The sequence below is a fragment of the Ciconia boyciana genome, chromosome 4 (assembly GCF_034638445.1).
Source record: "Ciconia boyciana chromosome 4, ASM3463844v1, whole genome shotgun sequence".
NCBI classification, from domain to species: Eukaryota; Metazoa; Chordata; class Aves; order Ciconiiformes; family Ciconiidae; genus Ciconia; species Ciconia boyciana.
Window position 1 is genome coordinate 2,973,425 of NC_132937.1, and position 16,789 is coordinate 2,990,213.

General features: G+C 44.3%; 1 protein-coding gene across 9 annotated transcripts in view; it reads right to left on the reverse strand.

Annotated features, from left to right (window-relative positions):
- LOC140650892 (synphilin-1-like) overlaps positions 1-16,789 on the reverse strand; it is a 127,324-nt gene that overhangs the window by 14,132 nt on the left and 96,403 nt on the right. For all 9 annotated transcript variants that reach the window (XM_072859735.1, XM_072859734.1, XM_072859736.1 and 6 more), the window contains 2 exons: positions 15,190-15,359; positions 2,270-3,332 (listed from right to left, as the gene is read on the reverse strand). In XM_072859735.1, coding sequence (XP_072715836.1) covers positions 2,270-3,332; positions 15,190-15,359 — 1,233 coding nt within the window. The remainder of the gene's footprint in view (positions 1-2,269; positions 3,333-15,189; positions 15,360-16,789) is intronic.

Here is a 16,789-nt window from a genome sequence, read left to right on the forward strand (position 1 = left end):
GTCTAGGCTAGGACAATTAAGCAAACAAGCTATAATTGGTCAGACCATGGATATAGTAAAGGGGATAGACACAACTACTAAAACCCTGACGATTAGTCTTAACCCACAGAAAAAGCTCCAACAGATTTTGAAGGACATGTACACTGGTGGTCACAATTTTGTTTCTAACACGTGTTACTATGCAAAACTTTGCTACAAATGAATATGAACAACAAGCCAACTGGGTCCATAGTAGAAATCCCGCTGTGTTAAGGGACCCTATTATTGGGTTGGTGCCAGAGTTGTAAATCCCGGTTCCTCAAAATTGTATACTCAGAGGTGGGAAGCAAAAGTAACCTGTTAAATGGATCTATTCATTACTGCACTGTGAATAAGAAAATTAAAGAATAACCCATTTACCAATACACCCCACTTCCCATCATTGTAGCTAATAGAATATGGGCTCCAGTCCAAGGAATAAAATGGATGGATAACCAAGGCAATCTAATCGATACTCGTGGATGTGAATAATGGGGAAACCATGAATGGTACTGCCCTGAATGTTTAGTAATGCAAGACCCATGTTCAAGTAATATATCCTCAGGTACCTATTATTTAGACTCAGTGTATGACAATTGCACAGTTGTACTTAAGGGAAAACCAGGTTGTATATGTGTGGTGTCACTTTGTGATGTTCTGTGGAATGATGGGAACAAAACAATCGCTCCTGCCTGAGAACACCCATGCAATGTTACAGCACTAGAGACCTGTGGACGACTTATAGAAGCCATAAAGCTAACCTCACATCGATGCTGGTGGAATACTGGCCTACAACATGGTCTGTACCCTTAGGACCAATATGGGACAGTATACTCTCAAACTGAAGAACTGGAATCCTTAATCACCAGCTATGAAAAAGCTATTACATACCAAAAACAAGTGACTATTGCTATCAAACACGATACTGGCTGAATTGTCAGAATTGCAACAGAAATTGAACAAACTGCTGGACATCACTGGTATGACATTTTAATGGGATATGCACCATTCGCAACTGGCATATTGCACCTTATGTTACATCCTATGATCATTATATTATTGTGTTCTATTTTATTAGTATGCTTGTGTATCTGTGTTTATTGCTTATCTCGCCATGTTGAGAGCATATACCATCAATTGTTACCTGATCAAAAAATTGTGAAGCCAGACTTAAGTAAAAGTGCTCAAAACTTTCCTCTACCCTCACTCCCAGCGAGGCAAGAGGAGTAACAGTACCTCCACTTGCCAAGGCAATGGGTTTGCTAGATGTTTGGTCTCTACCAAGGGGGTGGAGCATGACTGTTCACTCAACTCCTGCTCAGATTTTGGCTAACCCAGCTCATGCTAAGGCCTGATGTATGCTGGGAGCGGTGCCATTAGGTCAAAGCAAAAGCACCATGTAGACAGGACAGGTGGCCAGAAAGGGCTAAAGGTCATTATGCAGCCATTATCACCTGCAGCTTGCTGTCTCCTGCAGCCATAATCCTTGCATATTGATTGTCTGGCAGTTTCTTCAGAATCTGCTAACTCATGAAAATGGTATAGACCAAACCTCCAAGCTGGAAGGTATACAACATCAGGTTACCCAAAAAGCTTTTGAAGCGAATCCAACAGCAGCTGAACTGCTGAGGCTTTCATGCTTCCCAATGTGATACAGGGGATGCCCGCACTGTGATGGAGGAGGAAGGATGAGCACTCTCACCATTGGCTAGGTAACTAATTCTTTTCTTTTGCTCATAGGTGCACGAGTTACAAGTTCCGAGTTATGAATTAGAGAACTTGTGAGTGAGAAGCCTTGTGAATTAAGTGATGAATTAGTGAATTCATGTGTTAGACTAGTCTGTACAAAGGAGATTGAGCCCTTGCTTGTTGTGTTTGTTTGTTTTCCTAATGAGCTCATAAAATAAAGTTTAATTTACAGAGTATGTTGTCCTGTAAATTTGAGAGATCCAAACGGACTGTGACATCAGAGCAACATCAAACATCAGTTCCAGGTGAATCACATGTCTGTGGAGACCTTTCAACACAAAGCAAGTGTACCGTGTGCACCAAGAGTACCTGCCACCAATACCTGCCACCCCTTGAAAAAGCCTTCCAAAATTATAACAGTGGACTGGCTTTCTACTGGTCAAATATAATTGAGTACTTGTGTGTATCCTTTTGCTATGGAAAGGTAGGAAAAAGAAGCTGACAAAATTATTCATTAGTTAAAAAGAGAAAAAAAGGCACTTCCTCCTTTCAGTGCACTCACTGTCTTGTTTCTTCCTTTCGTAGGTGTTTCTGGATTTGCCTTGCTATCTGCTATCTTCCTTCCTAATGAGGTAAAAGGCAGCATCAATGAGGTTTTGATCAAGTTTGCTGTTTGACAGTTGTTGTTGTTATTCTGGTTACCACTGAGTGTCTCCATTATGGATCTAAAGGTTCCAAAAGGCCTTTTCAGCTGGTCTCCAACTGGTTCTCCAGTGCTGGGTGGAGCCTGCAAAAGTGCTTTGCCCTGGTCTTTATCCTTTTCCTCATTCAGTTTTGATTCTGTTAGCTCCACCTGCACCACAGGCTCCTCAAAGCTTACTCTGAGTTTCAAATATTGGGATATTCTGCGCTTTGAAGATGGAGACTTGAGAGCGCTCTTAGGGCTTGTGGCAACCTTTTGAGCAGTGGCACTGTCAGTGCTGGATGAAGAGTTGCCTCCAGAAAACTGTCTCTGAGGTACAGTACCAGACTGATACTGGGCTTCATTATCTGGATTGCTGCTCTCTGAAGTAGGGGAGGGACCGTGGCCATCCACAGGCTTAGAAACTCTGATGCCAAAAGGGAAGTGGTGCCTTGCTGCTGAAGTGTGTTTCTTAATCATCAGGTGCAAACTCTCTGTGCTCTCAACACTTTCCATTATGGGCTGAGGCCTTGGTTTGTCAGTTCTTTTCGCAGGGAGGTTCTTACGGTCCTCAGAATTAGCTGAGTTTGTGTCAGACTCGCTGAAAGACCTCTGCATAATTTGCCTCAGTCTGGCTAACTTCAGCTCCCTTTTCTCTGGCAGAATCTTCTTCACATTCTTGGAGGAAGCATGAGCATCCTGAAATTGCAAAGTTAGCTTTTCCTGCATACAGACATTTTCAGAGATTTCCTTCCCCAACAACTGGTGCAGGATTTTATCTGAGTCTTCAGCTTTTATCTTGGACTGAGTGCAGTTAGAAGATCCCAGGCTACCAAGAATCTGAATCCCATCTTGGGTGTTCAGTTTACTTTTTGGTAGAGACAATTCATCTGCTTCAGATGGTTTCCACTGGGGTTTGCCAGAAGCAGGAGATGATGGCGAGCTTAAAGAAAAAAGAGGAGGAAAAAATTTCAATACCACAACCAAATCAATGCTCATATAAAATGTGAAACTGCCATTTCCAGTGTACATGTCTGTCTCAGCTATTTTGTTTATTGTTATTTATCCTCCTCATCACTACTCACATGGAATTCATTATGATGCTACAGAGAAGATTACACAGGGAAGGTTGTAATCCTGCTTCCATTCCTAATTAGGATTTGAGTCTCTTTTACAAAGAAAAACTTAGAATGGTTATTTCAACGCCAAAGATTACTTTCTGAGGAAAATTTTAGAGAAACTACTGTTCCATATTTGTGGGAGCGGATGTGTTTTAAAAGGTGAAAAAACCCAAAAGGTCAAATGCCTACTATCTGAGTCACATCATAATATGAAAGTAACTTATTCTAAATACTGCAAAAATATCAGCTCTCTGCATAGAAGTGATTTCATAAATCTAAACTTCATTTGGTATTAATAGCCATATCAGACCTCCTAAAAAGTCAGGGCTTTTCACACTCAAAACCTTTTCAGATATGAAATAATGAAAAGTGTTAAAAAGGTGCCATGAATTTATTTCAATACTATTAGAATAATAAATTAAATTTAGAACTCCAAATGTTATATAGTGAGGAAACAGCAATCTCAGGTCTGATTTGCAAATATTGTAAATTACAGAGACCATTTCTTTCCCCATGACATATGCCAGAGCTCATGATACCCCATATTCTTATTATAAACCACTTTTCTGCTGAGCAAGGATAAAGTGACAAAATTAAGGTTAATGTGAGCCAGTGAATCCATAAATCTTATTTCATTTTTTCCAAGCAACTTATATTCTGAGTCCATAGTTCTAACAGTGTACAAAATTTACATATAGAATAGAACAGAACAGAACAGAATAGAATAGAATAGAATAGAATAACCTAAGTTGGAAGGGACCCACAAGGATCATCGAGTCCAACTCCTGACTCCACACAGGGCAACCTAAACGTTAAACCGTATATCTAAGAGCGTTGTCCAAACACTTCTTGAACACTGACAGGCTTGGGGCCATGAACGACTTCCCTGGGGAGCTAGTTCCAGTGACCAATCACCCTCTCAGTAAAGAACTTTTTCCTAATATCCAATCTGAACTTCCCCTGACACAGCTGTAAACCATTCCCTCGTGTTCTATCACCAAACACCAGAGAGAAGAGATCAGCATCTCCCTTTCTGCATCCCCCCATGAGGAAGTTGTAGACAGCAATGAGGTCACCCCTCAGTCTCCTCTAAGCTGAACAAAACCTAGTATCCTCAGCTGCTCCTCATAAGTCATGTCCTTTAGTCCTTTCACCATCTTTGTTGTCCTCCTTTGGACACATTCTAATATTTTTATATCCTTCTTATATTGTGGAGCCCAAAACGTCTCTGCTTTACCTTCATTCCTATTTGTGAGGTGACCAACCTCATCAAGTAATGGACCAGTGTTTTCTTTAGTCCTCCTTTTGCTATTAACATACTTAAAAAAGCTCTTTTTGTTGTCCTTCACAGTATTGGTCAGCTTCAACTCCAGTTGAGCTTTGGCCATACGAATATTCTCACTACAGAGGCGAACAGAATCTCTGCACAGCACAGCAGGGGTTGTTGATGTGAGTAGTCTTTAACAGCTGCTCCAGCAGAAAAGCCTCTTGCTCATCTCTCCATACTTATGAAGTCGGGCAGAGGCCATTGAAAGTCTGGGTCAAATAAACACTAACTGTTTGATTCCTTTATAAACAACAATACAGGATGGCCTGTGTTTGTCCTGGTTTCAGCTGGGATAGAGTTAATTTTCTTCCTAGTAGCTGGTATAGTGCTGTGCTTTGGATTTTAGTATGAGAATAATATTGATAACATGCTGATGTTTTGGCTGTTGCTAAGTGGTGTTTACACTGGTCAAAGACTTTTCAGCTTCCCATGCTCTGCCAGGTGCACAAGAAACTGGGAGGGGGCATAGCCAGGACAGCTGACCCAAACTGGCCAAAGGGCTATTCCATACCATATGACATCATGCTCAGTATATAAACTGAGGGGAGCTGGCCGGGGGGTAGCGATTGCTGCTCGGGGAGTGGCTGGGCATCGGTCGGCGGGTGGTGAGCCAATGCATCACTTTTTTTGTTTTGTTTTTCCCTGGGTTTTGTTCCTCTCTCTCCCCCTCTCTTGTTATTTTCCATTTAATTACAATTTATTACTATTATTTTATTTAATTTAATTTCAAATATTAAATTGTTCTTATCTCAGCCCAGGATTTTGCTTACTTGAGCTCTTCCGATTCTGTCCTCCATCCCACCGGGGGCGGGGTGGGGAGGGTGAGCGAGCGGCTACGTGGTGCTTAGTTGCCGACTGAAGCTAAACCATGACAGTCCTTTTTGGCGTCCAACATGGGGCTTGAAGGGTTGAGATAACAACAGATCTGACAACAGTGTCTTAAAACAAATTTGTTATAAGCATTTATTATATTAGTTTAGTAGTCACAGGTCACAATGTCGATTTACTGGTTCTCACAGTTGTGTTATGTAACACCTTACTTGCCGTATCAAGGGTTAGGGTATTGCCCTACTTGTTTATCAGTATTTGTGTGCTGTTTATCACCTCTGGGAGATGGATTAAGGTTATCGCTTTGCTGCACTGTGTAACACTGGCTTATGCTATGATAAAATTGTTGGTCGTGAAATCGATCTCGTCTTTGTACTCAGCATTGCCGTCACCTCTGTGCTTCGGGAGCCATCTATGGAAATTATTGATAATTACACTTTTTAACTTTTCTCCTCAGAGAGCCAACCTATGGGGGAGAAATCTTCCTCCATCTTCCCCTTCCTCTCCAGGCTAATTACAATAGCTCCTGAGAATTTTGAATATCCTTGGGATGTTCAAACCAGCATGTTCCTATTGCTATGCCTCCTGAATGTGTTTCAGCCCTTGTTTAAGGTTTAGCAACTAATTAAGAATACCATCCAGAGCTCTGCCCCAAGGCTGGATAGTTATGAGTGGCAGGGTGTGGGGGATAGCATGGGCAAATGCCTAGGATGGTGGGCACTGTTTTGCAAATTCACCCCTGAACAAGTGCAGAATCCTGAAAAACTAGTAAAATATTTGAAAAAGTATGCTGTCACCCTAGCAATTCCAGAGAGACACAAATCACTGCAACGTGCTGGGGCCTGGCCTATGCCTACCGAGCCCTGTTCAACACTCTTCAGTATCCTCAAGGGGAAGAGAAGGTCTGGCAGAATCTCTGGATCTGGCAACAAAGCGACAGGCACTGCGGCTACTCCAGCGCCACCTGTGACAGGCACTGCGGCTACTTCAGCCTGGCGACAGATACTGCGGTTGAATCACGGAACAAGGGAACCAACTCGTGTCGGTATGAGTCGTGCCTATACAGAAGAAGAAATCTTGGAAGAGAAAGTCAGCTCGTTTAGAAAGGGAAGATGAAAGACCAGGGCCATCACAGGGAGAGGAAGAGGAAGACAAAGAACTCATGGATGAGATGGAAACCACCCAATCCCTATCTCTGAGTGAGCTGCGAGATATGCGAAAAGATTTCAGCCGTCGTCCAGGTGAGCACATTGTCACCTGGCTGCTCCGATGCTGCGATAACGGGGCCAGTAGCCTGGAATTAGAGGGTAAGGAAGCCAAAAAGCTGGGATCCCTTTCTAGGGAAGGGGGCATTGACAAAGCGATTGGAAAAGGGGCACAAGTCCTCAGCCTCTGGAGGTGGCTCCTGTCAGGTATGAAGGAAAGATATCCCTTCAAGGAAGATGTTATATACCGCCCCAGGAAATGGGGCGATATATTGCCGAGGCAAACGGACCACCATAGAGAGACATCCAGTACCTGAGGGAATTAGCCGTGCTGGAGGTGGTTTATGGTGACGTAAACAATGAGCAGTTATCCAAAGATCCACATGAAGTCCAGGGCACACGACCCATGTGGCAGAAGTTGGTACGGAACGCAGCAGCGTCATGTGCCAAATCATTGGCAATACTGACCTGGAAAGACGGAGAGGGTCCAACAGTGGATGAAGTGGCTAGACAACTCCGGGAATACGAAGAAAGTATCTCTTCCTCCCTTGTCTCAGCTGTGGAGAAACTGTCCCAGAAGGTCCAGCAACTCAAAGAGGACAGGTCCTACTCTCCACCTGTACAGACCAGCATCTCAGCCATTAGGAGTCAGCGTTTTTCTGCTCAAGGGAGAGGATATAGAGGGTACACACCACCGGGCACCCTATGGTTTTACCTGTGTGACCACGGAGAGGACATGAGGAAGTGGGATGGAAAACCTACCTCGACCCTAAAGGCATGGGTATGTGAGTTGCAAGGAAAAACAATCACCAAAGGGGGTTCTTCCAGGAAAATTGCTGCTCCGGTTTCCAGTGGACAGTTCCCCAGACAGAGTAAAAGGGCTGATCTTACTCTTGGTTTGAATGAAAGACCTCCTGACTCGTATATACAAGAAGCGGGTAATGAATACTATGACCAGGACTAGAGGGGCCCTGCCTCCAGCCAGGTGGAGGAAAGGGACAACCGGGTTTACTGGACTGTGTGGATTCAATGGCCTGGCACATCAGACCCACAGGAGTATAAGGCTCTAGTAGACACCGGTGCACAGTGTACCCTAATGTCATCAAGCTATATAGGGGCAGAACCCATCTGTATTTCTGGAGTGACAGGGGGATCCCAACAGCTAACTGTATTGGAGGCCAAAGTGAGCCGAAGTGGGAATGAGTGGCAGAAGCACCCCATTGTGACTGGCCCAGAGGCTCCGTGCATCCTTGGCCTAGACTACCTCAGGAGAGGGTATTTCAAGGACCCAAAAGGGTACCGGTGGGCTTTTGGTATAGCTGCCTTGGAGAAGGAGGAAATTAAACAGTTGTCCACCCTGCCTGATCTCTCAGAGGACCCTTCTGTTGTGGGGTTGCTGAGGGTCGAAGCACAACAGGTGCCAATCGCTACCACAACATTGCACCTGAGGCAATATCACACCAACCGAGACTCCCTGATTCCCATCCATGAGCTGATTCGTAGACTGGAGAGCCAAGGAGTGATCAGTAAGACTTGTTCACCTTTTAACAGCCCTATATGGCCAGTGAGAAAGTCTAATGGAGAGTGGAGACTAACAGTAGACTATCGTGGCCTGAAGGAAGTCATGCCACCGCTGAGTGCTGCCATGCCAGACATGCTGGAACTTCAATACGAACTGGAGTCAAAAGCAGCCAAATGGTATTCTACAAGTGATATCGCTAATGCGTTCTTCTCAATCCCTTTGGCAGCAGAGTGCAGGCCACAGTTTGCTTTCACTTGGAGGGGCGTCCAGTACACTTGGAATCGACTGCCCCAGGGGTGGAAACACAGCCCTACCATTTGCCATGGACTGATCCAGACTGCACTGGAACAGGGTGAAGATCCAGAACATCTGCAATACATTGATGACATTATCATGTGGGGCAATACAGCAGAAGAAGTTCTTGAGACAGGGAAGAAAATAGTCCAGATCCTCCTGAAAGCTGGTTTTGCCATAAAACAAAATAAGGTCAAGGGACCTGCACAGGAGATCCAGTTTTTAGGAATAAAATGGCAAGATGGACGTCGTCAGATCCCAATGGATGTGATTAACAAAATAACAGCCATGTCTCCACCAACTAGCAAAAAGGAAACACAAGCTTTCTTAGGCGTTGTGGGTTTTTGGAGAATGCCTATTCCAAGTTACAGTCTGATTGTAAGCCCTCTCTATCAAGTGACCCGGAAGAAGAACGATTTCAAATGGGGCCCTGAGCAACAACAAGCCTTTGAACAAATTAAACAGGAGATAGTTCATGCAGTAGCCCTTGGGCCAGTCCGGGCAGGGCAAGATGTAATGAATGTGCTCTACACTGCAGCTGGAGAGAATGGCCCTACCTGGAGCCTCTGGCAGAAAGCACCAGGGGAGACTCAAGGTCGACCCCTAGGGTTTTGGAGTCGGGGATACAGAGGATCCGAGGCCCACTGTACTCCAACTGAAAAAGAGATATTGGCAGCATATGAAGGGGTTCGAGCTGCTTCGGAAGTGGTTGGTACTGAAGCACAGCTCCTCCTGGCACCCTGGCTGCTGGTGCTGGGCTGGATGTTCAAAGGGAGGGTCCCCTCCACACATCATGCAACTGATGCTACATGGATTAAGTGGGTTGCACTGATCACACAGCAGGCTCAAATAGGAAACCCCAGTCGCCCAGGAATCTTGGAAGTAATTATGGACTGGCCAGAAGGCAAAGATTTTGGAATATCGCCAGAGGAGGAGGTGACGCGTGCTGAGGAGGCCCCACTGTACAATAAACTACCAGAAAATGAGAAGCAGTATGCCCTGTTCACTGATGGGTCCTGTCGTATTGTAGGAAAACATCGGAGATGGAAAGCTGCTGTATGGAGTCCTATATGACAAGCTGTAGAAACTGATGAAGGAGAAGATGAATAGAGCCAATTTGCAGAAGTGAAGGCCATCCAGTTGGCTTTAGACATTGCTGAAAGAGAAAAGTGGCCAGTGCTCTATCTCTATACTGACTCATGGATGGTGGATGTGCTGGTTTTGGCTGGGATAGAGTTAATTTTCTTTATAGTGGCTGGTATGGGGCTATGTTTTGGATTTGTGCTGAAAACAGTGTTGATACTACAGAGATGTTTTAGTTGTTGCTAAATAGTGCTTATACTAAATCAAGGACTTTTCAGCTTCCCATTCTCTGCCAGGTGCACAAGAAATTGGGAGGGGACACAGCTGGGACAGCTGACCCCAACTGACCAAAGGGGTATTCCATACCATATGATGTCATGCTCAGCAATTAAAAAAATGAGGGAAGAAGAAGGAAAGGGGGACGTTTGGAGTGATGGCATTTGTGTTCCCAAGTAACCGTTACGCGTGATGGAGCCCTGCTTTCCTGGAGATGGCCCTAAACACCTGTCTGCTGATGGGCAGTAGTGAATTAATTCCTTCTTTTGCTTTGCTTGCATGCACGGCTTTTGCTTTCCCTATTAAACTGTCTTTATCTCAACCCACGAGTTTTCTCACTTTTACCCTTCCAGTTCACTCCTCCATCCCACTGTGAGGGGAGCAAGCAAGTGTCCGTGTGGTGCTTAGTTGCCGACTGGGGTTAAACCACAACAGTCCTTTTTGGCGCCCAATGTGGGGCTCGAAGGGTTGGAGATAATGACAGATTTGATTGGAATGTGCTAGAGTGAATTTATAGCTGTTATTGATGTTTAGCTATTAATCGGCAGGCTCCTGTGCTTGCCATGGGGCTTGCTTGCCTTACTGTATATTAGAGTCTAGTGCTTGTTAGTGGCTGCTTTTTGCTTTCGCTGCTTGCTGTGCTGCTGTACTGCTGATCATCTTACTGTACTGTCCCTGGGAACATTTTGATAACAGCAATGGCCATGTGTCTGGGCTGGCAGATGGCCAGGGCATCGCTGCTGTTTCTGTGCTGCTGCACTGGACAGGCTGGAACTCCAGTGTGAACTCAAGTCGACAGGACTGTGACCCATGGATGAGTCCACGTGGGAGCAGGACACCCTGAAGTGTCTGTGGCCGTGGATAAGTCCATGCCAAAGCAGGTACATCTCGAAGCGTCTGTGGCCATGGTGTCTGTGCTTCAGCAGGTATACCTCTGAATGGATTGTGGCCCAAGGATAAGTCCACACTGGAGAAGGTACACCTCAAAGCATCTGTGGCTGTGGATAAGTCCATGCTGCAGCAGGTACACCTTGAAGCATCAGTGGCTGTGCATGAGGCCATGTTGGAGCACCTCAAAGTGTGTGGCTGTGGATAAGCCCATGACAGAGCAGGTACCCCGCTGGAGGGACTGCAGCTATGGGTAAGGCCATGTTGGAGCAGATTTACTTCTGAAGGGACTGTGGCTGTGGATAAGTCTATGCCGCAGCAGGTATACCCCTGGAGAGACTGTGGCTCATAGATAAGGCTCCACTTGGAGCAGGTACACTCCTAAGGGACTGCAGTCTGTCTAAGCTGGAGCAGGGGCAAGGGGAGGACTTCATTGCAATGTTAAACCCGATGGTCTAGCCCAAAGAGACCAGGGGTGGACATTGTAATGGATATACCTTTAACTTGTTGTAACCCATGATTTGAGTTGCATGTTATAGGAATTACTACAGCCGGAACCACCTGAACAAATGGAGGAGAAGCCTTACAAGAAGCAGTGCAAGTGCAGCAGTGACCTGACCTGAGCTGGCTTTGGTGCCCAATAACTCCAAGAAACACACCACCTCTCCTGTCCTGAGTGACCACCATAAGAGATGAAGCCCAAAGTCAAGGACTAAATGAACTCAGTGGACATTTTGTGGACATTCATGGAAATTTTACAGACATTTCACAGGGGTGGTCCATAGACTAAGGGAATGATATCTGTGTATTATATCAAAGGATGGGAAGGGGAGTGGTGGTTAATGAGAATGTATTGGATAGTGTGAGAGCTGAGCGTGACATAAATGGTATGGAATAAGGGGTGGAGAATGTGCTGGTTTTGGCTGGGATAGAGTTAATTTTCTTTATAGTGGCTGGTATGGGGCTATGTTTTGGATTTGTGCTGAAGGCAGTGTTGATAATACAGAGATGTTTTAGTTGTTGCTAAGCAGTGCTTATACTAAATCAAGGACTTTTCAGCTTCCCATGCTCTGCCAGGTGTAGAAGAAGTTGGGAGGGGGCACAGCTGGGACAGCTGACCCTAACTGACCAAAGGGCTATTCCATACCATATGACATCATGCTCAGCATATAAAGCTGGGGAAGAAGAAAGAAGGGGGGATATTCAGAGTGATGGCGTTTGTCTTCCCAAGTAACCGTTACGCGTGATGGAGCCCTGCTTTCCTGGAGATGGCTGAACACCTGTCTGCTGATGGGCAGTAGTGAAGTGATTCCTTCTTTTGCTTTGCTTGTGTGCATGGCTTTTGCTTTCCCTATTAAACTGTCTTTATCTCAACCCACGAGTTTTCTCACTTTTACTCTTCTGATTCTCTCCCCCATCCCACTGTGGGGGGAGTGAGTGAGCGGCTGTGTGGCGCTTAGTTGCCAGATGGGGTCAAACCACGACAGTGGCAAATGGAAGCAGAACAGCAATGGAAGCAGAACAATTGGCAGTGCAGAGGCAAACCCCTCTGGGCTGCAGCATTGTGGCAAGATATTGCTGCCTGGGTAGAGAATGTGGTTGTAAAAGTACATCACGTAGATGCTCATGTACCCAAGATTTGGGCACTGAATAAAATCAAAGCAACCAGCAGGTGGATCAGGCTGCTAAGATTGAAGTGGCTCAGGTGGATGTGGACTGGCAGCATAAGGGTGAATTATTTATAGCTAGGTGGGCCCATGACACCTCAGGCCATCAAGGAAGAGATGCAACATATAGATGGGCTCGTGATCGAGGGGTGGACTTGACCATGGACACTATTGCACAGGTTATCCATGAATGTGAAACATGCGCTGCAATCAAACAAGCCAAGCGGTTAAAGCCTCTGTGGTATGGAGGACGATGGCTGAAATAGAAATATGGGGAGGCCTGGCAGATCGATTATATCCCACTCCCACAAACCCGCCAAGGCAAGCGCCATGTGCTTACAATGGTGGAAGCAACCACCGGATGGCTGGAAACATATCCTGTGCCCCATGCCGCCGCCCGGAACACTATCCCGGGCCTTGAAAAGCAAGTCCTATGGTGACGTGGCACACCAGAAAGGATTGAGTCAGACAATGGGACTCATTTTCAAAACAACCTCATAGACACCTGGGCCCCAATACCCCAATACCCTCAAAAGCAGACTCCCAGGGGACCTTACTAACTAGCTCCTTCAGCAGCCTAAAGCCTGCTCTCGCCATATCCAGGGTAGTAGCTCTTCTGGCAGTTTTTCTTATATCCCCAATGATTTGAAACTCAGCCATTTCATGATCACTGTGGCCAAGACAGCCACCAATCACCACTTCGCCCATGAGTCCCTCTGTGTTTACAAACCACAGATCTAGGAAGGCACCTTTCCTAGTTGGCTCCCTTAGTACCTGCACCAAGAAGTTATCTTCAACATGCTTCGGGAATTTCCTGGACCTGTTCTTGTCTGCTGTATGATAGTCCCATTTAACGTCTGGGAAGTTGAAGTCGCCCGTCAGGACAAGGGCAACTGATCTAGAGATTTCCCTTAATTCCTTGTAGAATAATTCATCAGTGTCATCATTCTGGCTGGGTGATCTGTAGTAGACTCCCACAACAACATCCGCTTTATTAGCTTTTCCCCTAATCCTTACCCAGAGGCTCTCAATTGTGTCGTCCCCAACTGCAAGCACTGTACAGTCCAAGCCCTCCTTTACATACAGTGCTACTCCTCCGCCTTGCTTGCCCTGCCTATCTTTCCTGAAGTCACATTACTAGACACTTCATCTACAATCCATTTTTGTGACTGTTCACTCAATTCCTGCTTAGATTTTGGTTAACCCAGCTCATGCTAAGGCCTGATGTAATTTGATTACATCAAATTAAGACCTAAAGGCCTGATGAAAATTCCTCCACAATTTTCAGTGAGGTACTGATGTAGGCTACTCAGGAAATATCCTATGCTCTGTTTTTTTCTTTATAGAAGATGATTTGTATATTTTAGTGTGTTTTTTTTAACAAATGAACTAACTACAAAACACCTGGTATTTTGAAATATCAAGTGAACACTGTCAGACTGTAAAATTATGAAAATTGTGAAAATTATGATAATTCTAAATTCACTGTTTTGCATTTGTGAGAGTATAAATGTAAATGCAGAGTGAAGATACCACTTAGAGAAAATGCCTTTATAACATAAATGCTTAGAGGTACAAACATAAAAACAAGCATACTTCAAATGCAGCAAGGTATTCTGTAATGACAGAGCAGACTGCTACTGCACACTCTTTCTGTTGTAAATACAGTACAAACCAGATCCCTGTTTATACCAAAAGGGAGAATAAACGATAAACAGATCATTTTACCTTTATTTTCAAGATATCCAGTCTGCAACTAAAAATTGTATTGCCCACATGCTGCTTGCATAAAATGATGTGGTCTCCACTAAATATGGGATTTTCAAAAGTTATTTTCATGGCCTGTGGTAGTCAACAAGCACTTGATCACGTACTTAAGTGGGAACCAAGAGTTAAGTTAGTGCTGATGTTTTCTGAGAGTCTCATCTTATGAGGCAATTGACATGCTTAGTCACAGTAACTGCACCCACAATAAAAGCAAGCAATTGCATACTTCATGTTTCAAAATACCAGATTCTTTATAGATAATTTATTAAAAAGCATACTAAAATACTCAAGCCAGCTCCTATGAAGAAAAAAACAGAACATAGGATATTTCCTGAGTAGCCAATGTGGACTTTGGGAACCTTCCAAGTCCAAAATAACCTTCCAACTACTATTTCTATTATTCCTCCCAACATCAACATGCAGTACTATAACTGGGAAGAGCCACTCACTGTATATCAATGCATGCTATGTGAACAGAAAATATGATTAGGAATGATGTGATCCCAAGCTGTTCAAGGGGAAAAGGGAGAGGACTGCTTACATATATGTAAAGATATGGATATTTCACACATACCCTTTTCCACTCCCACTCCCTTCATTTGCATTCACAGTAAACTGATACCAAGACAACACCTGAAAAACTGAGTTGCTAAAGGAGAAGGGGCAAATAGTTGAGAATAAGAAAGCATGGAGAAATAAGGGAGAAATATAACTTGTCAAATATCACATACAGGAAGCAGAAAACAGGCACTGCTGATAAACTGAAGACAAGGAAGAGTGTTGTTTTAAGAATGATCCTTCTATTAAGAATTAAACACTTACTCCTTTAGTTGCTTAGTTAGCTTCACAACTTGAGAGGCCAATGACATACACGTCTCCACAACCACTAAGTAGCGGGAACACATAGTGTGCCCGTGTCGCTCAGCATTTTGTGAGGGTTTCTCTCCCACATGGTTTTGCATAGTGACGTTTGCTCCATATTCAACTAATGTCTGTAAAGATACAAAAGGAAACACTGACAGCTGTAAGTGTAAATCTCTGCTGCAATTTTTGTTTAACAATAAGAACTGCTGGATACAAAACACTATGTTTGAAAATTTTGGTCTAAGAAAGATGACCATTTTTAAAAATCAGTCACCCTGACAAGCCTGTATGCAGCCAGAACTTGCAACACATACCACTAAAATTATTGCTCAGGTGCAAAGCTAACACAGAATAGTGTGCTGTCCTTTAGGAGGATTATAAAAATGCTGTATTTTTCCTTCCTCTTCCTTCTCTGTTCTACTTTATTAATTTTCTGTTAATTTGTTTGTATAGCATAGCATGACATACCATTCATACTTTGATCAGGACCACCAAATGAAAACAGAGCACTTGCATTTGGGCACCTATTGATCCTCTCTTCAGCTACAACAATAAACTTTTTCAGATTAATCTTTCTATGCATGACTGAACATTGTGCTAACTTTGTACATGGTAGCCCTAGAAAAGGAGACACAAGCACATGCGATTCAGAAGGCATCTATGCTAGATAAGATCAAGGCCCAGGGCAGCACTAACACATTACTAGCGAGTTTACAGAGGATGGTGCTGAGCTATAATTGCTTACAAAGTCTGATGTCTGCTATTCTGGAGACTCTGCACTTCAATGCATTGCAACACACCTTTAGAAACTGATTTTAGGAATGTCCTTGCTACAATATTTGCTGACTCCTTTTGTGGTTTAGCTCTTGATTTCCTACCACAGCAAAAATCCCAGGGTTTAAAACACTCAGCATAGAAGTCTCAATGTCCTGATTCCTTAGCCAAGTGTACTCGTTTCAGCTGGGATAGAGCTAATTTTCTTCCTAGTAGCTGGTATAGTGCTGTGTTTTGGATTTTAGTATGAGAATAATATTGATAACACACTGATGTTTTGGCTGTTGCGAAGTAATGTTTACACTACTCAAGGACTTTTCAGCTCCCCATGCTCTGCCAGGTGCACAAGAAACTGGGAGGGGGCACAGCCAAGATAGCTGATCCAAACTGACCAAAGGGCTATTCCATACCATATGACATCACGCTCAGTATATAAATGGGGGGGAGTTGGCTGGGGGGTAGCGATCGCTGCTCGGGGATGGGCTAGGCATTGGTTGGCGAGTGGTGAGCAGATGCATCACTTGTTTTTTTTCCTGGGTTTTGTTCCTCTCTCGCTGTCTTGTTGTTTTCCTTCTCATTACAATTATTATTAGTAGTAGTAGTATTATTTTGTTCCAATTATTAAACTGTTCTTATCTCAAGCCACGAGTTTTCTTACTTTTGCTCTTCCAATTCTCTTCCCCGTCCCACCAGCGGGGGAGGGTGAGCGAGCGGCTGTGCGGTACTTAATTGCCGACTGGGGCTAAACCACAACAATGGTGACCTGGACAATGAGCAGTTACCC